The sequence below is a fragment of the Calliphora vicina genome, chromosome 2 (genome assembly GCF_958450345.1).
Source record: "Calliphora vicina chromosome 2, idCalVici1.1, whole genome shotgun sequence".
Taxonomy (NCBI): Eukaryota; Metazoa; Arthropoda; class Insecta; order Diptera; family Calliphoridae; genus Calliphora; species Calliphora vicina.
In genome coordinates this window covers 10,733,633-10,757,641 of record NC_088781.1, presented here as the reverse complement: position 1 = coordinate 10,757,641, position 24,009 = coordinate 10,733,633, and the positions used below count along the sequence as shown (strand labels likewise).

Sequence of the window (24,009 nt, the reverse complement as noted above, 5' to 3'; positions counted from 1 at the left end):
ATATCTGAAAAAACTCACCACAACGCAATTTCTTTTATAAATAATTTAATTTTTTTCAAATATTGATTCATAATTTTTGAATTTGTTTTTTATTTTTTACATAAATTTTTTTTTTATAAATTATTTATAAATTTCTATTATTTTTTAATGGATTTTTTTTATAAAAAATTATTTTTTTATGTATTTTTTCTCATGCGGAAAAAATAAGAAATTACAAAAACAAATTTTATGAATATGTACCTTGTGATGCAGTTTTTGTTTCCATCCGGGGTATGCTTGGTTTGTCCAGGTTATTCAAAGGTATGTTTCCTTTGAAATCTTCTTTACCACAGAGTTGTTTTGCATCTTTGGAATATGTTTGTTAATGGGCAAAGCTTCTAATAGAGGATTCGACGAGATAAACGCTTCGGCTCTCAATCGTCTAACGAATAATTACACTGTGCACGAAATTTTCTGTCAGGAGGGGCAATTTGGGTAGGCTGAATTTAGTGGTAAGCTTGTTGCAGTGCCCTTTAGCAAAATCCACTTGACATTACGCCTATGGGGATTAAAGAAAAATTTTGCGTGGGGGGTACTATCCCAGTTGGCCAGCAGTTCTGACTGCCTTGATCGTGGCCGTACCCTATTATGAGGAAAATTTTTGGGTTAATTCTAATGTTAGTATTTTTTTTGTTTTGGTTTGATGTTAGTTTCTATCTACAGATATTTATTGGCTCAGTGGCCTATTTGATAAGGGTTCCACCAGGAGAGTATGCGAGTGGTCAGCTCGCAGTGGAAACACCAACCTGGGAATGGTCTAAAAGTCATGTGGTGGAGTTAAGCCACAACCTTTCCCAAACTCAAATACCTGAAAAAAAAGAAGAAAAGAAACAAATTAGTAAAGATAATCCAATTAGGTTGAAACGATACAGTTTTACCAGCATTCCTGAAAAGAAAAGAAAATTTAATAACTATTAATTATAATATATTTTAATAAATACTTACCCTCAGCTTATGTTCTGTCTGCTTCTTTGTTGTCATTAATTAATGTTTTGTATCAAGTTCTCACATGTAATGAATTCGCCGCAAACATCTGTAGTAGTAAAAAGGGGTTACCAGATGTGATATAATGAAAGTACTCAGACACAGTGTGAGAGAAATGTGTAGGTAGAATTTTATGAATGAATATAAATGTTGATAGTTCGTTAAATTCGAATAAGGCTATTCAATGTTTATAAACAAATTGTGGGAAAATTAGAAAAGGATGGTTGGGTAAGCGATGTGAGAATACGATGAATATATGATTTAAAGGAGCATAAATATAATAGGCCCAATTGGAATATAAATTCTTGGAACATATAGGGTATAAATATAAGTTTTTGCTCGGCCATCTTAAAGAGATAGAAGATAACCAACAGTCCCTGTGTATACCTACATTTTTTTTTAATAAATTAAATATTTGAAAAAAAAAAAGAATAGAAATTTAAATTAAACAATAAGAAAAAAGGAAAACATCTAAATAGTGAATTTCAAATAAACTGTGAATTGAAAATAAACTTGCCAAATAAGTAAAGGTAAGATAAATTGTCTTAGCCTATTTGATAGATGAGTGCTGATTAATTTTATTACTTATAGCAGGTTAGATTCTGCAACAGGAAATTGAGGAAATCCCTGCACTATTCAACCAGACAATTAAAACTCTTAGTCCCCCATAACTGGAGCAGGGCCAGAATAAAAAAAGGGACTACAACATTTTTTTTGGGAGAAGTTACAAAACGCAACAACAGCACAACAAATTCTAATTATATGAGGTATTACATCACCAAAGGAAAACCCATTATAAACAGGGAAGTGATTAGAGTTAAGAAAACAATATTAATCTATCTCAGATCATTTTTAAATACATTTTAAAAATCCCGATTAACGTCTTTAGTTTAAGTTTGTTAGTTTTAGTGTTTTTTGTTTGTTGTTATAATTAGTCATTAGGCACCCTAGCTCTTCGATGAATACCTGACTTTTTTTTTTTATTCCATAAAATTTAGTTATTATCCCAGTTTTAGTGTTCTCATCAAATCCGGTAGAAAAATTTTAAATCAGGCATAAATAAGCCAGAAAGAAAATCGTTTAAGTGAGCTCTCTTAGGCTGATATTAGGTTAGGTTTAAAAGTAAATCCCCTAACAAATTTCTGGGGCATAAGTTGATGAGGAAACTAATATATAAAGGGATTTGTTTTGTTGTGATTTTTGAAAATTTAATTGTTCTAGTTTCGGTATTTGTTGAGGCAGGAATTAATTAGTTTAAGAATTATTGTTAAGCATTTGTTTTGTTATATAAATATATATTAAAGTTCGATTTATAGTTATTTTTTTAAATAGAGTTAATAATATTAGTTCACCTTTTATTCGTTAAGCAAATCGATATAATAAAAGAAACATGTTATGATTAAGTTATTCACTTAAAATGCAGGAATAATCTTAGTTAGCAGAGTGGTTTATTAAAGGTAAGTGGTGTGGTTTGAGGAAAAAAAGGGATCCCCGTAAATATGAAGGTATGGGAGATTATGGAAGGGAAAGGGCAAAATGGAGTAAACATCTAACTCCACTTCATAGGTGTTCCATTTGATGTTAATATTTAGACAGAATGATTGATAATTTATTGTGACAGTTCTTTGGGCCATAACGAAGGGAGGTTCTCGCACCGTGAGTAAGATACATGCGTGTGAGCTGGTCGGCAACTAATTCGTTATGGTGCCTTTTCGGGACTCGTAACAAGCTCGTATTTTCGAGATATACCGTTATTTTGAAAATGGAGGAGGTTGCACAACATATATTCGTGTAACTCAAAAACGGTTTAGTTTATTGAATAAACTGAAAAAACCGAAATTCCGCAATACCTTTAAGTAAGGCATTTTTTTTAATCTTCGCAGTGGTTTTAGAAATATAAATTTTTATTTGCAAAAAAAATATTTTTTTAGAAAAATTTCGAATTTTTTGATTTTTTAAACGGCATTAAAAATGAATTAATGGATGCAATTCTTCAGGTCTCGTCGTCTAACAACTTATTGGCTACGACTAGCTAATGAGTACGATCCGATGAGATAAATGCTTTGGCTCTCGGTCGGCTAACTACGTTATTAGTACGAAGTAAGAATTTAGGTTTATCTAATTATGCTTTGTTACCCGGGAGCAAAGTATAAGTAGATCGGGACTTCGATTCTAGCTTTCCCTTGTTCATGTCTTTCTTAGATGTCTTATATTAAAATTCACATAAACTATTTGGGAATTATTAACAACAAATCGACTTGGACTCAATCCACCTAAATGACCACTCTCGAAGTTTCAATGACAAGGCAAAGAGAAAACGGTTTTCCACCTCTTTTGCGAATACCCGGCCATAACTTTCAAGATAAACAGATTCCTGAATCTGGGTTTACGCAAATGACACTATATCTGACGAGTTGTGTGATCTTGTCAAGACGAGGTCCTTTCAATTCTACTTGACCGTTTTCCACGATAACCAACCAACCTAGCTATCGATTGGAAAACATTAGCAATTTACCCCATTTCTACTACTTAATTTCAAAAAATTAAAACAATTGATAATTAAATTGTTCACTTTAAACCATAAGTTTTTATTTTTTATTATTTCTTATTTGTATTATTATTTGTTTATTATCAATGAGATAATAATATTAAACTAATTTATATTTATATTCAAATTAATCCCTATATAAAGTGTATTTTTAATTAAACAGTTAAACATAAAAATTGTATAACTATATAGAACAAATTTAAACAAAGAAAATACTCAAAATAATGCGAAAGAAATATCACAATGTGAAATAAATATCACATTTAAAACTACACTAATTTCAAATTGTTACAAGACGTAGAAGAAGGAGAAAGAGGAGTACAAAACAATATAAAACATATAAAAATACTAATAAAATCAAATACATAATAACAAAAAAAATGTGTAAAATAATAAAATTAAAAAACACTTTATAATAGACAATACAAAGAATTTTGTAATGATTTGGCAATAATGTTTAAAAGGCACACGGACTGCAATTATTTCTTAGCTTTATAGCCCTCGGTAAACCCGTAACTGTCTGCCTCTGTGATAAAGGAGAAAGAAACAAATATTTAGAAAAAAAGATAAATTGAGACAAATTTTAATTTAGCTTACTTTCAAAATCGGATGAATAACAATTGAAAAATTCGCCTAATAGTTTACCAGGTGGCAATTCCCAAGTGGCAGTACCACCATATTTGGCCGGCAATGCAGAGGCCTCAATGTGACTAGTCAAAGATTTGTAATCCTTGCCATGGAAGAAGATCTAAAAATTACAGAACAATACACATATAAATTTTAATGTTTAAAAACTAATAAAGATAATTTATTAAATACTTACGCGCTTCCTTAGCTTCTCTCTGATGAAAGGTTTGAAAATATTAAACAATATATTGAAAATATAAGAGTTATTGACAATATGAACTGCCTTCAAACGCATGCAAATACAATCCTGCACATAATCCAATAACATGGCGGCAAATGTTGGCGTAAATTGCATAACATGACCCATGGGCAAACCTTCGACATCAATAATGACAATGGCACCGCATATTTGCGATAAAGGTTCCACCATCGAGCCCAAAACTGTCAGTTGAATGCCACGGAAAAGATCTGCTAAAGGTACTTTTGAGGGTTTCCATTTTTCTAAAAATATTTATAATTTTTAAACTTCCGAGCTATTTAGAATTTGGGTGTTTTTGTTGGTCTACTTACTGCCAGCCTCTAAAACTAAAATTCTGCGTCCATGTTGATCTCTATTGGGTAATAATTGTAGGATTTCAGCTTCGAAAACATTTTCCAATTTGGCGGGTAAGACATTGCAACAGGCTTCACCATATTTCTGTTTCATATTGAAAAAGCATTTTATCTGAAAAGGGAAATAAATAGATAAATTAACTAAATCTTGTAAAAATGTGTTAAAATTTCGCAATTTAACCAAATTTATATATAGAAGGTTTTTCCAAACTAATTTCAATATATAATTTAATAACTTAAAAGAAGGTAGGACAAATTCCAGTTCTTCTTAAATAAAGAACAATGAGTTCGAAAGAATTAATTCTTAATTATATTGTTACGAAATTGTACTTGAATTCAAATATAACGATTTTAAGGGCTGATTTAAAAGTAGCATAATGCTTTCAAATAACATTGCTGTAATAGCAAACTGTAACATATCTGTTGCATTATTAAATAAAAGCTTTCAGTTGACCATTGATCGTAAGTTGGCAACGCTGTTTAAATTCGAATATTCAGTTAAAGAACATTGTAGAAAGTACACCACAGATGGCGTATGATTTAGAATATTCGAACTTTGACTAGAGTGCAGATGGCAGTGTTATAAATAGTGGCAGAGGTTGCAGTCGGTAGTCAGTTTTATCAAAGACGCTATTTGAATAAACATCAACTGAGTGCCTTAAAGTGTGCTTTATTTTTCAAGTGAATGCGTATACATTATAAAGTGTCTGTATTTCTGAGAATTTATAAATGTGTATAAAAAAAACATTGAGTGACTATTTAATTCTGTTGTTGTACATTTTAAATAAACAATATTTTCAAAATCGAATTGTTAGTTTTCTCTAATCCATTTCATTAAAGATTTTAGTGAATTATGCTTAAACTGATTTTTTTAATTCGAAGCTCTGATAAAACTAACTAAAAATTGTGTATGTCTTTGTCTGTCTGTCTGTCTGTCTGTCTGTCTTTCCTAAATGAAACTCAAACAATTTACAAATTTCTTAATATTAAACATAATTTGGTAATTGTTCCTATTTTATGTTCAAAGTTTAGAAAATAATAATTCTCTTTAAATACTTACTCTTTTCAAGGCACTCTCTGGATAATAATGTGTGGGTCTTAAAAACATTTGCATATATTCATCATCCAAAGGTAGTTCCAAATAGGGTTCAGCTAAAACAAACAAAACAATTCAATTATTAATTCAAATTTAACATAAAACTGCTTAATTATGTCATCAATCTTACCTTTTATTAATTCCTTAAGTTTCTTTATAGCTTCTTCCACAATCTCGGGCGTTTCACGCAATTCTTTTTGTGCAATTTCTAAGGCCCATTGTGGTGGCTGTTCTTGTTCCATGCGTATAATGGCCGAACCCAAATCGATGTAAGCCATTTTATTGTCATCATAACTTAATGCTTCTGGTTTTCCCATCCTGGCTGATTCACCCACTCAATCAATTAAAAACTGCAATAAAGATAAAAACATTTAATTAAATATGCTAAGAATTAAGTAAATATATATACAATATAATGTAATAAATTTGTATTACAGACACATATCATCTGATCATTTGAACTACACGATCGGCATAATGTTAATATGCATGTTAATTTTAAATTATCTAATAATCATTTAAGAAAAATATGTATGTACGAACGGGGATTTATTCAAGTGCTTGAATGTTAGTGTAAATATTTGTTAAACATTTTGTTGTTTTCTTTTTATGTGTCATCTATTACTTTACTTAAAGTTTGTTGGAGTTTTTGTAAAAATGTTTTAAGATGATTATTCATCAAAAATCATCAAAATACTACTTTTATTTGTATACAGAGTGTCTAGACTCTAGAGCATCTTTAAAAAATTCATGCTTTTAATTTTTTTTTGTTACAATGTTCGTTTTTTAATGTTTACTTATTGATTTAAATAAATATGGGCAATTCCATGACTATGTCAACCACGACTGAAAAAATAAAAAACCTTGAGACTTTTTTCAAGATGAGTGAAGGTATTTATTTAGAGCTTATTACAAATTTTTAAGAGCAAAAATAACAGTTTATACTGAATATCTATAATTTTTTAATTTAATTAGTATTTTTAATTTAATAAGGTGGCGGAGAAAACTAAGCAAAAAATTTAGTGTAGTAAGAAATGAATTTGACTCTGTTTTTTGCTACTACTCGTATCACCTTGTTTTCTGAAACCGAAAATATATTCTATATTTGTTTTTTTACTTTTTGCATACATATATTTACAGAATATATATTTTATTACTATAAGAGCTAAATCTGTCACGTACATTATGTCACGAACGATAATAAATTTAATTTTTTATAAAATCAGATTTGTTTTTATTTAAATATGACGGATTATAAAAAATATTTGGATTAGTGAAGGAATTCCCAGATTTTCTCATATATATACCTCAAAATCTCTCCAGTTTTATGTCACGTACGATATACCTTTATTTCTCGATATTTTGGACAACAATGTTTCGATTGTATTTATTTTGTTTTAAAAATATAGTACCCTCTTCTGAATGGAACATAAAGACCAAATTATTTTTTAGTTAGTGGATCAGTTATTAGTTGCGAAACAAGTTTATGGAACCGTCTTAAAACCTTTTCTTTTGGAGAAATTAAAAAAGAATCGTACGTCGAAAAATTCAAATCAAAAAAAAATAATATAAAATGTTCGCTTAAATGCACAAATAATATTAAAAATTAAATAGATAGAGTAAAAGCGAATACGAAAAACGAATCTTAATTTAATGAAAATGCGATATAACGCGATATAGGATTACAAAAGGGACACGGGGTAAGGCTTCTTAAATAATCAGGAGTGCAGTTATTATCCCGAGCTGATAAAATGCGGATGGAACTGGTCTCTATTGGAAATACTTCCATATAAAACGTTTATTCTAGCGAGGGTACTAGTGCTCCAGGAAAAAAGTTATCAAAGGGTATAGAGTAACAATTTTACTTTTCTATAATGCATTTTGAATAAAGAAATATAAACCTTTTCTTCTTGGAAAGTCAAGGAAATCCCACTCATTTCGTAACAAAGTGTTTTTTGAAATGAGCGGTGTGATAATGATCTTCATTAAAATAAAGCGTGCATATTGTTTAATAGTAGAATTATTTTTAGAATATTGATAATTCCTAAAGTATCTCTCTTAATGAACACTTAATATTGACTGTATGACTTGAAAATATGGCGTATCTTATTGAACAACAAAGTTTTCTTTTGCTTCGAAAATGTTGAATATTGTACCAACAAATCATATCATCATATGCAGGAAGTTTTGCTTTACTTCTTTAATATAAAAAAAATGCCGCTGAAGCATACCGATTGCTCATCGAAGCTTATGGTGAATGTTTTCCATCGGTTTTAACGTGAGAGAGATAATTTGTGCGATTCAGAAGTGGTGATATTGATACGTAAGACAAAGAATGCCCAGGCCAGCTAAAAAAGTTTGAGGACCAAGTATTGAAGGATTACTCCATGAAGATTTTTGTAAAACTCAAGAAGAGCTTGCAAAATCATTGGTAGCTACTCGAGCAGCAATTTCAAAACGTTTGCGAGCAGCAGGATTCATCCAAAAGCAGAGAAATTGGGTACCATACGAATTGAAGCCGAGATACCTTGAAAGCCGATTTTGCAAGTCAGAAATACTACTTGACGCTATAAAAGATAATCATTTTTGCATGGAATCATTACTTGCGATGAAAAATGGATCCATTACGATAACTCGAAGCATAAGAGATCGTATATGAAGCCCGACCAACCAGCCGAATCGACATCAAAGACAAATATCCCTGGTGCTAAGGTAAGTCTCTGTATTTTGTGGGAGTAAAAAGTTCCTATCTATTACAAGCACCTGAAATCTGACCATACCATCACAGGGAATCTGTACCGAACGCAACTGATGTGAAATGGTCATACCTAACAATTTTTCGATTTAACGAATGGACCTGACAACACATCGTTCTTTGTAACGGGATTTACTTGTATGTATCTTTAAGGAATTGGACGAAAGAATTAGGAAAACGTAAGTATGAATGTATTTATGTGATGGAAATCCATTTCGATAAAGGTTGATGAATCTATTACTTTCGTTTTGTGTGTTTCAAATCGATTGTTTTGAAACCGATCGATTTCCATTACATACCGGAATGCATACAAAAATCAATTCACAGGCGTATTTTCAGTTTATAAAACACAACTTCATTAAAGTTACTCGACAAAAGCTGGTTCTATAATTGAAATAAAGAGAGAGAGAAAATAAACTGCTTCTAAGATCTAGTTCCAAGACTAACAATTTCAAACAAACATTTCTAAAGCATTTGTATAACTAATTCAGAGGTTGACAATTTCGAACAAAAATCATTGAATAAAGAACTGGCTCCACAACTGTTCCAAATAACGTGTGCCAGCTTCGTAAAGCTTCTCTAGGTCTAAAGGTCACAATTTCTAGGTCTAAAGGTCACAATTTCAAACGAAAATCTTTGGTTTCAACCTTTAATTAGTTTCAACCTAAAACGAGTACTGGCTCACTTTCGAATTGTGTGCATCTGAATAGTCGATTGCATTCGGCCCTGGTGGCTATGAGTGTCGTCCACTTTTTCCAGATTCTAGTATTAGCTCCGTGAACTATTACAAAGAGTGCTTAAAAGGTGTAAATTTACCCACTCTAAGGATGTCTCTATCATATAAAGTGTTAGTACTAGGAACAAGAACATTTTTATTTAAAAAATTTTAAAAATGAATTTTAGCACGTTTTTGCTCCTAACTAATGATTTGTTATAGTTTTTGTTAATCCATAGCAATTAATTCTATCGTTTGTATTACTCTTATTTATAATCAAATTATTATGTATGTATAATACAATATTTTAAAACTATCGAAAGTGTTTTGTATAATTAAGTACGATTAAAAAAAAGTTTATTAATAAAATAAGAAGTTTTTATTGGACTTTGGCCTACATTTATAAACTGATTAATGATTTCATCTTCTGTCTATCACATTTGCATATTAATGATGGGTTTTAAAAAATCTTTATTATAAATAATTTCAAGAAACAAAGAAGAAGATATTTTCAAAAATATATTTTAAAAAAAACAAAAGGAACTTTTTTGCACTCGTGTTCCGCTTAATTTAAATTTTGTTAATTTCCATAAGAATAAATTAAATTAAAATTGATTTAAACTAATTTTGAATAATTAAAGTGGTTGGTTACTAACTAAAAAACATAAGGCTTATTTAAGACATGAATGTCATAACACTAACATGACTTTAGTTTTAAATGATTGAAGAAAGTCACTCAATAATTCTCAAAACAAGTTTTTATACAAAATCGCGTGTTTTATTTAAGTTTTATTAAATATTAACTTATATTTAAAAGCGTGTGGCGAAAAACGGAATATTTAGTAAATATTGACTCATCTAAAATAATTTAGTCAACGCAAATGTTTCATATAAAAACTCTTAAATTTTTTAGTTATGACATTTTTGTTCATAAACAGCGATATGTAAGTAAGCAACGTATATGGTTATTCAAAGTAAAATTCTTTGCAAATTTTGGTACTTTTTACCTATTTGAATAAATTATTAACATTTTTACGCTCAATTCAAACAATCATGGCTGAAATATTTATTACCCACAGACACATTATATTTATCGCAAAAACCAAAAAGAAAAGACCAAAAAAAGAAACAATAAACCTAAATAAGTATGAATAAAGACATAAACAAAACATATTTATTTCAAGATCAATGTTCGATAAAAGTTGATGGCATTAACCTAAACCTGATTTAGATAAATGTTTGTAGTCAACATACGATACGATACGATCACTGAACAGTTGTACTATACATTAATTATGAATGTATGGTTTTAGGTACTTTTTTCTGTATGAATGAATAGTTTTGAAAATTGTATTGACTTGGTTGTAAGCTTGCTTTAAATGAATGCGTTTTAATTGGAATTTTCCACCTTTAAATTACTCTTGGCTGTTGTCAGTAACTGTTTTTAAGGTTTCGTTTTTTAGTGCAAAATCATTTCGCTTAATTGCCGGTTTTTTCTCGTTAAATTATTGTTTTTATATTCTTGTTGAAATATTTTTTTTTTAAATAAAACCTTGATGAAGATGAGTTTTGCTTTTTTTCACTTTTTATTATTAACTTCTCATGATTTTTAACTTATTTGGTTGAGTTTACAGTTTTTGTATTGTTTTTTGTCATTTTTGTTTGTTTTGTAGTGTTGACTAAAAGTCAAGGTCAAGGTTTTGTAAATCAACTGATTGAATTATATTTTTTTGGTGATTTATTGAGAATTGAGTGAGTGCCAATTTTGCTCTCTTACTCTCTTGGGGTAATTATTATTTGTATAGCAAGTAATAAGTACTAATAATTGGAAATATACTAGGTATACATATGAATATACAAAGGTATTAATATCGTCACCGAAAATGCAAAACGTCCCAACTAAGATTTTAATTATTTTACAAAAGTATCATGAAAGCGTTATGAATTTAAAAATAATGTTAACGTTATTAAAAAAAAACTCAGTATTTTTTTAATATTAGTTACATAGATAAATACACATGGATTGGAAACTCTCCTGTCAAAAACCTAACACAACATTTGCCGAGAACGCCCAGAATATGCGGCCAGACATGAAACCGTATTATTCCATAATGACAACGCTCGGCAACATGTTGCTATACCTGTTAAATAGTAGCGGAGTTCAGTATTAAGTGCGAATGGTATTGCATCATTGCAAATGCAAAATTGTTAATGTTTTTGTGTGTATTTTGTTATTGGATTGCGGTAAAATTTTGCATTTGCAATGATGCTAGACCATTCGCACTTAACAGTGAATACCGCTAGTATGTAGAATAAAGTGATTGGGAAGTTTTGCCTCACCCGCTTTATAGTGGCTTGATTCGTTCTTGACCTTAAAAGATGAGCAGTTCTTTTGGCTCGGAATCCATATGTTGAAAGAAATATTGGAAAATACATAAATAAATTTATATTGTACAAATGTTTCAAAATAAAAGCTTAAACTTTTAAAAAATCCCTCATATTTAAGTCATACAACCAATATGAAAGAGCGTTTTATACACATTACAACAACAATGTTTATAAGCAAGTGAGTTGTTGTTGTTATATTTATATTCAATTCACAAAGTGTTGTCTTCTTCTTTTTATCAATGACAATTCATTAGAAATTGATATCTTAGCCAGGGATGGAAAGTGAAATCTTTGTTCAATAACAGACTATGTATTTTGAAAGAATTTTTAATTTTTGCATGCAACTTAACATATTTTAATAATTTGAAAATGTTTTTTACAGCCCTTTACGTTTTAGCTAACGACATCTTCATATAAACTCAATTTTTCACACTAATGACTTTTCGAATTTTCAAAAAATTTTAACTTGTTGATAAAATTAATAGTGCGACACTGTTTATTCTGTCAATTAATTGTATTATTATTACACATTATTTAGAATAATTTCCGTTCATACATACAGTGGGGGCCAGCTATTTAGGGACAAATACTTGATTTTTTTTATCGACGGAATTTTGAGTATGATAGTGCCAAAACAAAATGACCTTGAGGTATGAAAATTGGTATTAATATTTCTAGTTTCTAAAAAAAATCTTGGAAAAATCGGTACAACATATATGGACAACGATATTTGGAAATATGTAGACCCGCCTCAGTGAACATTCGCTGTTAATAACATGATATGAAATTTGGTCTGAATATTTTCTAATAATTAAAATGTAATCATATAAAAGTTAATAAATAAGTTCATTAAAAAAAATGTTGGTCAAGTTTTAGAAAAATCGTATGTGTATATTCACCACAATATATTCATACATATATGTATGAATTGACACAACTAAATAAAACACACTTGTGTATTAAAACAGTCCTTTTGCATATATATTTGTGGAAATATTTGAAAAATTAATTAAGAATCACATTGAATTTAGCAAACAATTTTGTCCCTAATTTGCTGGCCACCACTGTATGAATGTCGGTTGATCTGTATGTTGCTTGTAAATGTGTTTAATAACTTGTTTTAAATTCAAATTCAGAATTATCATTTTTGCACACAACACTATGGATAAGTAAAACAAAATACAAAAATAATAAAAACAATTTTAATAAATTAAAAATACCTTTACAATAATACTAAACAATTCACAAAATAATTAACAATTCTAAACAATTACCGGCTTGTGGTCTGTCAAACAAACGCTGTGGAACTTTTATAAGAAACAAGTTACAAACAAATCGTTACTTTTTTATGCAGCTCAGGTCAGTCAATTCATTATCGCCTCAGACGAATACAATACTTGTTCAACGGATTAGGATTTGAGATAAGATTATATTATTTCGATTATATTCCAATATTGACAATTTAGTGGGTTTTGGCAGTAAATACACCGTTACTTAAATAAATTTTAGACTTATTTTTTTCTTAAAAAATTTTGTAAATTTTTTATTTTAGTCAAATCGGATTATGTATAAATACGTTATTAAATGTAAACGCTACATTTTTTATAAGTTTAACTATTGAACATAAATCAATAATATTTGGTTAGAAACTTTGTTCCATATTATAACAGAAAACTGTTTCAATTCAATAAAAAATACTATATACTTAACTGATACAAATAGTGCTAACTACCAAAAAATACTTATAAATCGCCGCCCTTACCAAATAAGTACCAAAATTGGAAAAAATTTGCGACTCATTGCGGCCCCTAACTCACTAACTAACTCTGGAGTGTGTCCAACCAGGGTCCAAATTATCGCATACGTGATTAAGTAAAATTCGATATCGAGCAAGAAATGTAGAACATTTTCTTATAATTTCGCTATCGCAATTATTTTTCAAATTTCTCGAATGTGGTACTTCGAACTTGGGGCCAAATTACCGCATTCGAGATCGAATGAGTTATCGTATCGAAAAATGATTTCGATATCGAAATTATGATAACATGTACTAAATTTCTTGCTCGATATCGAATGCCATAATCTCAAATAAGAAAATTACGATAAATTTTACTCGATTTTACAGTTTTGCATAATAATTGTTCTATAAATAGCAGTGATTTTTTTAGGTCTATTACATCTAAAATATTGGAGTGGTAATAGTGGTGGAAAAATCAGTATTCAAATCAAAAGATTTACATTTTTTTTATTTCTTCTTTTAAATGTATAAAAATGGACTTAGCTTATTTGCACCCTAAACTAACGATATATAAACTACATAACATTTTCCCGGTGTATGCACTTTTTAATCTATTTTAGTATAGATCGTAAACAGTAATTTAAAAAAAAAATCGACAACATTTTTAACAATTATTAACACTATGGCGTGGATTTAAGTTTATATGACAAAACAACAATTTAAATTAATTGTCTTTTTAGTGGCGATATAAACATTTAATTATTTTAAACTATTATTAAATAATTTTGTTTTTAATTTATTTGTGAAATTGTATACTTAACAATATTTAGATTGTCATAGTTAGTAAGAAATGGAAAATGTTTTACGTATAATCATTTTAATACTCAATTAAAATGTATATAATAATTTATAAGAACAAAAAAAAACAGTCAAAAGTCGACAACTTGTTTAATAAAATGAATCGTTGAAATGAAATGCAAATTGTGTTTTAAGATAAAAAATCAATAAATTATTTTAAAAACAATTCTTAAACATACATAGGTATATAAATACTCACATTCTATATATGTATGTTTAGTTGCTAAATTTTAAATATCCAAGCAAAAAATATTCTGGATTTGAAAACTAGTCTGAAATTTCAACTATACTCCCAGGGACTATTTATCAATCAGTTCAGCTTATATTAGCGCTTCTTTATAACTTCTCTAATTATTTGGCTTACTAAAACATCGTTAAATGCTTTCTGAACGCTCTAATGGAAACTTTACCCCCTGTCTATACCTGACAATTTTTTATCATGATAAACTTCAAAATGGTTGTCAAGATAAAAAATTATTACGTATAGTCCCCATTTATTAGTATTATTGCTTCGTTATGACAAAATTGTTAGTGTTTTTGCTCAGACAACTTTGTCTTGACAACAAACGTCATTAATTGTTATGATAAATATTTGTGAAGTATAGACAGTTCAATGTGTATCTAAGCAATATTTCACAGATTATTACAGATATGCAACAAATGACACTTGTCAAAAATGTAATATCGAACCGTATGGTTATTTTGATGTTCCACAACTTCTTTTCTATGGTTGTGGTTTGCAAAGAGATTGAAAAAATAAAATTTTCAATAGATAATGATTGTGATTCATCTTTCCAAACTACAACCATTTCGAAATTTTCTTTTTTTTGTTTTATATTGCCATATTATTGAAACCTGCTGATTCATTCTTATATTTGTTTAATTCCCAACGTCTTTTGCCATATGTCTACACCTGATACATTTTTGTCATGATAAACGTCAAAATGGTTGTCAAGGTAAAAAAGTATCAGGTATAGTCTCCTTTTATTGCTTCGTTATGACATTATTTTTATTGTTTTTTGTTCAGACAACTTTGTCTTGACAACAAACGTCATAAAATGTTATGATAAATATTTAACAAGTATAAATTTGCACTTTCTGCGAAATTAACTTGTTTTCTTCTTTTTATAAATTGTCACTCATTATGAACTGTTAGCACATTCAGGGTTGGAAAGTGTAATTTTTGTTTGGTAAGATAGTTTATGAATTTAACAAATATTTTCTTACTGGGATGTTGCAAAAATAATAATATTTGTTGCTTCTGTTTGGATGTTGCATAAGTTTGCAATTCAATAAACAAGTTTCGATTGCTGTTGAAATGTGTTGTTAATGCCATATATTTATTATATTATCGTCCGTACGTACACTCATACTCATGTACATAAATTATTTATTGTTTTATCAAGAAAATTAAATATTTTTTTAGAATTTGTAAGAAATAAAAAAACTGGTTAAACATGATAAACGAAAATTGTCTTGGTTTTTATTGAAGATTATTTTTTTCTATATGTACTTTGTACATTAATTTGTTTATTTATGCCGCAACATACATTAAAAATCGGAGTTAATTTCAATTTAAAGAATTTTTATTATTTGAAAATAAGCTGTTTGATCTGAAGTGTGTGTTAAAGTTAAACAAGTGCAGATTATTGGTACGAAGATCAAGGTGAACAACAAAAGTACTTGTATTAGGTTGAATCAACCAAAAAACGATAAAAAATAAAAGCATATTGGGTCTGTTCGTTTGCTTGCTAGTTTTTACCAAAAATTCAAAAAAAAAATATTGAAAAAACTTAAAATTTATTGTCCCTGTAGTCTTTTTCATTATGTTCCTATAAAAAACTAATAACTCGCTCTATATTTGCCAATAAATTTGAGTACTTTTGGCAACCTGTTAGTTTGAGTCTGCCAACATTTAATCAAATATTTAAGAAAGTCTAAAAGTGTGCAGGTCATCAGGGTCGTAAAAATTACTTATATAATATATACATACTTAAATACACACATAATAAATTTTAAAAACAATGTTAAACTATAAATAAAGTTTTCTATTTTATTAGCTGGACTTTAAACAACATGCGTTCACACTTTTAAGGGAATTTACACTACATGTGGAAATAGTTAAAAAATGGAAATAATTAAAACAATTAAAATAATTAAAGCAAAAATATCGTAATTACCATACGATTAAAAATATATCTTATTACTACACTGCTATTGATACTTCTATGCGAAGTTATTAATAAGTGTTAAAATTGATGTAGGTCTGTGCGACCGATTATTTATTTAATTTATAATTAGATGTAAATAATTTTAAATACCATAATTATCGGAATGAATGATTGTATTATTAGAGATTAAAAAGCTGGCTATAAAATAAAGGTCAAAGGTTTTAAAATATATATCACTGCTATCATGATTGTATATCTTTAACCCTTGACCTTTGACTTTTAATAATGCATATTTTGTTCTATCGATTTGTAGAATGATTTTGCTTTAGTGTTTGTCTAAGCTATGATATTTTTAAAGTAAAGTTTGAGTGTCAATATCTTTCCTAAAGCGAACAACAATATATTTCAGTGAATTTATCAATAATATTTTAATTGGGAATTTAGCACATTAAAACTAAACCTATTAAAATTAAATTTGTTTATTCTCAAAAATAACTTTTGATGATAATCATAGTATGATTACTTTGTATCATTAATATGATTGCATTGATTACTATGCTAATTAATTTGGGTGATACTATGATTACTTTGGTTTATAATATGATTACTTCAGAAAATCATGTATGACAATGATCATAATATGATATTTTATGATACTAATAATGATCATAATATGTTTGAACCACAATCATAAATTTGATCATATGTTTGTCTTAGATTAGGCGAAAAGTTTCCCATAAATTTTAAAATTATCGTATATTTCCTTGAACAATTAATGAGTTTTTTTGTTTAAAATCAAATAAATTAACATATAATTAATACAAATTCTGCGCATTTATATTATTAACGTAGTTATAATCAATTTAATTTGATTTATATAATAAATTGATAATTTTTAATAGGAGTTTAACAAAATGGACTTAGCTCTTTTGCATGACATAATAACACCAATAGCTATAAAAAGTAAGAGAGCTTTGCCGAATCTTATATACCCTTCACCAAATTATACATTAAAATAAAAATTTTAAATATTTTTTGGTCAACAAAATTATTTTTTTTTTTTTAATTTCAAAATTTTTATTTTAATTTATTAGTGAAAAAAAATTGTATGGCAAAAAAAAAAAAATTTAAAAATTGTATTTTTCAATTAAAAAAAAAAAAAATGGTGAAAAAGAAATCGCTTTCAAAAATATTCATCCCGATTTTTACCCATTGTAGGCTCGACTTACGTCGTTGCAAAGGTCTTTGAAATATCTATCATTAGATATCAATATTATCTATATTAATGACTTAGTAATCCAGATATAGACAAAAAATAGGTACAAAATCGAGTTTGTTCCGGTTTTTTTTCCTTATATGTATCTCAGCCATTTGTGTGAAACATGTAAATATGTAAGTTATTTGGGGGCAACGGAAAGTTGATTTCAATATATAGACAATATATTTGTGTGAATCATGTATATATGTAAGTTATTTGTGGGCTACGGAAAGTTGATTTCAATATATAGACGGACATGGCTATCAATAACGATCTAGAATATATATACTTTGTGGGGTCGCAAATTTTTTACATTTGCGACATTTGTACAAATGGTGAAATTTGTTCGGGTGTATTTTCTCCACAGTTGTATTAAAGGGTTAATTTAAGTATTGAATATATTTAAATGTTTTAAAATCAATTATTTATTGATAAGCTAATTAAACAATTCTTAAATCAATTTTAAAAATCAAATTAAATTTGAGTTCTTAACCTTTGAGTTCCTAACCTTTTATTAAATTCGTTCAATAAAAATTTAATCATTAAATTATTCTTTAATTCAAATCCATTACAAATTATTTTTGGACAACTTTTGTTCATTCATTTGGTTAACAATTAAAATGCACTAAAACAAATGAAGAAAACAAATATTTTAATTCTATTTGTATAATATTTGAATTAACAAAAATTTAATCAATCAAAGGTTCAGTGAAGTCAACAATGAATGAGTTCTATTCAAACAAAATTCTTTGAATGAAGTTAAGGAATAAATGTTTTGAGTAATGTTTCATGGAATGAATTGCAGTGAAATTAATAATTAATACAATTTTCAAAAATTCCAAATTTGCAATTTACAACTGCTCAAACAGTTATACGGTGGGATATTTGTATGGGGGCTACATGAAATTATGCAATACCAAACAAATTTTATCAACAGAGAGTATTTGTGGAAAATTTCAGCCAACTAGGTCCTTTCGTTTGGGGCCTATCATGATTTCAATAGGCAGCCGGACATAGCTAGATCGTCTTAGAATTTCATAAGGACCCAGAATATATATAATTGTGTGAGTCTGCAATGGATATTTCGATATCTTTTTTTAAGGTGGGTATAAAACCTATCGAAAAAATTACAAATATTTTTTTAGATATAGACATTTTGAAATAACTAAAGATCAGATTTTCAAATGATTTTTTAAAGTATTATGACATAACGTAATTCAAAATGAGTCGTTAAAACCCTATAGCTTAAGTATATTTTCTTTGGCCAGCATATAAATTTATGTTTTTATTGAATATTGCATATTTTTTCAACCGATTTTTGTTTCGTATATCTTGTTAGAAAGATAATTCAGTTTAGATTACTTATATTGTATTTCCAGAAGTTTGGAAATACAATTAGAAATTTCTGAAATATAAATGGAAAATTCTAAAATAGAATTGGAAATAATATAGATGAGACCAAATATATTTACTTAATTAATATTTTCAGAAACTAAATTAAAGTAATTTTTCACTTAAAGCTACATTCGATATCGCCCAAACGCCCTAATTTCAGAATTAGTTTTCAAAGAAAAAGAACGGAATATGGAGTTTGACATTTAACTTTTATACAATAACCTCCAAATGAGAAGATTCTCAAACATTAAATTAGCTTTATATAAAATTTCATGTTTGAACTATGAAACCTAAATGAACTTTGAAAAGTAACTTAAATTACTTAAATCCGTCTTATACTTCAAGAGATATACCCAGATTGTCTAAGTTACAAACTATTAGTTTGCGTGTGTTATATACATATGTAGATATACATTTATACATTAGATAAAATTACTACTAAAATACAATTTTGTAATAGCAGATAAAACGTGTCAAGTCAACAGGGTCAGCTGATAGACCTGAATACACACACTTATGTAGATTCATATTTATTTAAAAAAGATATTTTATTATAAACCATTCAAATGTGTATACAATTTTGGTATATTAAAGAAAGTTACAATTTTTGTTGTTGAAAAAATAACGCTCATAAACATTAAACTATTTAGTTGCAGCTATAAATATTACATAAATTTAAATTTCATTATTACATACGTCCATAATATTTTGTTAGTTACTTTAAATTACAATCGACAAATATCATTCACTGTTTCTTTTATATTTTTTTTGTTTTAACATAAAAATCACAATGCCAGTTTAGTGTTTAAAGAAAATATTTAATGAACAAATCCCAACACCAGGCCAAAGTTGCGAGAGATTGCTGCAATACGCTGAAAACAACACTTATTTTGGTTTTGGATTTTATTTTATTACACTGCTACTACACTACTACTGTACACTCTAAATTACACTAGACCTGACTGAGAGTTCAGTTTTGTTGGTTTTGTTTAACACATTTTGTTATTTTTTATACACAAAAACCATTTACAATTTATTTGTTAATAAAATTACAAAAAAAGCGGTTTTGCGGAAGTTTCATAAACAAATTTTGGTTTTGAAAACTTGAAGCTCTAGTATTAACCATTCAAGAAATGTATGGTCACTTCTGCTGTTAAAAGACTTACCACTGTGAAAAGTTGTATTCTTGTTAAATTGGTTAAATTATTATTACAAGTATCCGTTCGTGATATTAACCGTTCAATTGATATTATTTTATTTTTTTTATTGAAAAACTACACAACACTAGTTTTAGAAAATATGTAATTAGTTAGTTAGATAGTTAACTATTCAAGTCAAGTTGATTGCACGTTGTAACGAAAATAAATCTTCGAACGATTTATATATTTGTTTGACCCGTTGTTAAAAGTGCTAACGAACTAATGCCATTTAAGGTGAGCAGGTAACTGACGTTCTACTCCGTTAAGCCGCTACTGATGTATACTTGGTAAACTAACCAAATTTCAATAATAAACTCGCATTTTAGAGTGGTTTCGTTGTGCCAAGTCAACATTATAGCACTCAAAATGTGTGGCTTGAGTGTGATTTTCAATACAACAACTAATGTAAATGTGGTTGTCAGAGTTGCCATTATTTCCAGATAAGTTTTATCCAGTTTTATTAGCAATTGTATTTATGCCCTCATTTTATAAAATATGTATCTTACCAAGGTTGTCTCTCGTACCGTTAAAATACCGGTAACGAAATAGTTACTTACCGAAATTATATAAATACCGTTTTCGCTATTCTAAATTATTACAAGTAAGAGAGCTATATTCGGCTGTGCCGATTCTTATATACCCCTCACCAAATTATACTTCAAAATACAAATTTTAAATATTTTTAGGTAAACAAATTTTTTTTTCCAAAGTTGTTTTTTTAATTTTTTTAAAATATTTTTTTTTCGAAATGTTATTTAAAATTTTTTTCCGATTTCGACCCATTGTAGGTCCAACTTACTATGGTCTTATATATGTCGTTGCAAAGGTCATTGAAATATGTATCATTATTGTCTATATTAATGACTTAGTAATCCAGATATAGGTCAAAAATCCTGGTTTTTTCCTCATATCTCAGCCATTTGCAGATTTGAAATAGGAAACTTCTCGAAAGCATGTCTGACAGAATTATTGAAGATTTGGATCCCGAAGAAAATTGATTTCAACAGACAGACGGACATGGCTTAATCGACTCCGCTATCTATAAGGATCAAGAATATACATATATACTATAGGGTCGGAAAATTATATTGTGGAAATTACAAACGGAATGACAAACTTATATATACCCTTCTCACGAAGCTGATGGGTATAAAAATACCAATTTTTGTTTTCAGTAGTTGAAATTTAAAGAAGTTAAAGGTAATTAAATACCAACAACTTTGTCAACATATGTTAAATTATTGCAATTATTTTTTTTTATAATATAAATCAAACCGAAATTATAATATAAATCAAACAGAAATTACCCAAATATCGTTATCCGAATAAACGTTACCGTTAACTCTTCAACTATTTCAAACCAGCTTTTCACTAACAGGCCTGTCACAGTACTCCGTTCCAATTGAAAGTGGAATTAATTCTGTATATCGCTTCTTCAGATAATGCAAAACAAAAATTATTTTCGGAATGAAATTATTTGTTTTTCTAAAATTTTTCACTTTTGTTTAAATATAAAAAAATAATACATTCCACGGAATCTGGGGCCAAATCACCGCATTCGAAATCGAGTACTTTGTCATTGAAATGTAGTTTACGTGGATCACGGCAGTTGTTATCGAAACGTATTTACTCGAAGTTGTACACGATTGGTAATCTCTTATCGAAAAGAAACAAACACTGCCGTTTTGTGGTAAAACTAAACAAATCAACCAAAACAATGAAGTAAAATAATAAATAAAAATATACATTACACGGAATCTGAAGAACGTAAAACGAAATCGATCGGAATAAAAGCTACGGAATTAATCGATTCCGTGACAGGCCTGTAATATTCCTTAATTTTCTGGAAGAAATGTTGACATGGATTTTATAATGGATTTTTATGCAGATAAATTCGTTATCAAAATAATGGTATTAACAATATAATTAAAGGGATTTTACACTACAATACTTTTTGAAATTTTGATTTGTATTAAAATTTTTTGGAAATAAACCGCCAGGTGTCTGGTACTTTTTTGAAATTAAAAGGTAAAAAGGTTAAAAATAGTCTTTTTTAGGGCTAAAAAATGTATTTTCTTTTGGTACTTTTTTATCAACATATATTTTCTCAATAAAATTCCATTAACTATTATTTTCAAATAGTACGTACTACTGATAAATAATAGGAATTCTCGGGAATGAACAAATATTTTTAGGAACCCTATCTAACAGCTACAAAATAAAGTCTGTAAAAAATCTCAGCTTAATACTGATTACTAAATTTAAATGAATTCCAACATAATACGGGCACCGATTGATTTTAAACCTTTGTCAGGTTCACCCGATTTGGTTAATTTTATATTACGAGAAAATATCAGCGGTAAAGTTCACCTCAACATAGAATAATTGGGGAACATTTCACCACACTAGGCTCTATCGTGCCTACAGCAGACATAACTAAATTGTCTTAGAATTTTGTAACTACCCAGAATATGTACTAACTTTAATACGACCAATATTTCGGAATGTAAAAATCAATATACCCCCATATTTTTGGTGGTGGGTATAACTGAATAAATAATCCTGTATAATACCGGAAACGTCTTTAGAATACCGGTATTTTACGCAACAGGTTTTATATCGGTTAACATTTTCAAAAACTGTTAGAAAAAAATACAATAAATTATGTTTATTGCCAAATCATTGACATTACAACTAGGCTTTCAATTCAAGATCACAGAAGAACTTAATTAAAAACTGCGATGTGAATTTTTTTAATAAACTTTAATGTTCATGATCCTAAATGAGTCACATATTTTCATTATTCATTATAATGTTTAAATTATCCCTGTAAATTGTTTCTATATGGCAACTCTTACTTTTGTTTACCACAGCAATACGAATTTCACTCATTTAAACCTTGGCTTGGATAAAAACTCTCTCACTTATCGCAACCAACTCCGACTTAAAATATACTCTTAAATACAAATAACATGTTCTCTTAATTATTTAATTCATACATAAATAATTAATTAATTATTTTATTATGCATGTTGTATTACATTGTTTAATTATTCTTAAACTTCAAATGGTTAATTGTGCATATTTATTTTAATGTTTTTTTTGCCAGAGTCTGCTTAAATAATTGGGTTAAGTTCGTTCGTTATTTTTTTTTTCTTTTCTGTAAAAGCAACAATTTCTTTTTTGTCATTGGTTTTCTTCATCGAATGTCGAAATGTTAGCGAAGGCCACTGTAAACCAGCACCACTATTTAGTAAAAAGAATAACACCTTTGTATTATTTACTGCATAAATTACAAAGACAAAATTGTAATTAGTCTGATTTTGAAAACAAAAAGTTGACGATAAAATTTGGTTCAGTGAATTAAAGAAAGAACTTTGATTTGATATGGAAAGACAATGTTTTTTTTATTTTATATTTTATTTTTATTTTGAATAAATTAAGGTGTCATAATGGGATAGGTTAATCACCAACACAATACAGTGTGTACATATTTGAAATTTAATTGAAATGTTTGATTTTTTTCGTTTTAGTGAACTATAACATTTTGAACGAAATTGCGAAATCTGCAAGTTTTGAAATATCTGTGTTTTTATTTGAAATTAATTTCTAGACTTATAACATGG

At 28.2% G+C, this 24,009-nt stretch overlaps 1 protein-coding gene across 1 annotated transcript; it reads right to left on the bottom strand.

Moving 5' to 3' along the window:
* Positions 1–3,587: 3,587 nt before the first annotated feature.
* LOC135950337 (alpha-tocopherol transfer protein-like) lies at positions 3,588–20,651 on the bottom strand. Its single transcript, XM_065499882.1, has 7 exons — positions 20,351–20,651; positions 6,037–6,256; positions 5,871–5,962; positions 4,769–4,922; positions 4,395–4,699; positions 4,169–4,319; positions 3,588–4,097 (listed from the first exon to the last, which is right to left on the bottom strand). Exons 2-7 carry the CDS (start codon positions 6,221–6,223, stop codon positions 4,051–4,053), a joined length of 936 nt encoding a protein of 311 aa, XP_065355954.1. The 5' UTR covers positions 6,224–6,256; positions 20,351–20,651; the 3' UTR covers positions 3,588–4,050.
* Between the last annotated feature and the right edge of the window lie 3,358 nt (positions 20,652–24,009).

Excerpts from the sequence above, each read along its gene's own strand:
- LOC135950337 (XM_065499882.1), bottom strand. The coding sequence starts at position 6,223 with ATGGGAAAACCAGAAGCATTAAGTTATGATGACAATAAAATGGCTTAC. Across the intron at positions 4,923-5,870 it reads CAGAGAGTGCCTTGAAAAGA|ATAAAATGCTTTTTCAATAT; the intron begins GTAAGTATTTAA and ends TTCCCTTTTCAG. Across the intron at positions 4,700-4,768 it reads TTTAGTTTTAGAGGCTGGCA|AAAAATGGAAACCCTCAAAA; the intron begins GTAAGTAGACCA and ends AAATATTTTTAG.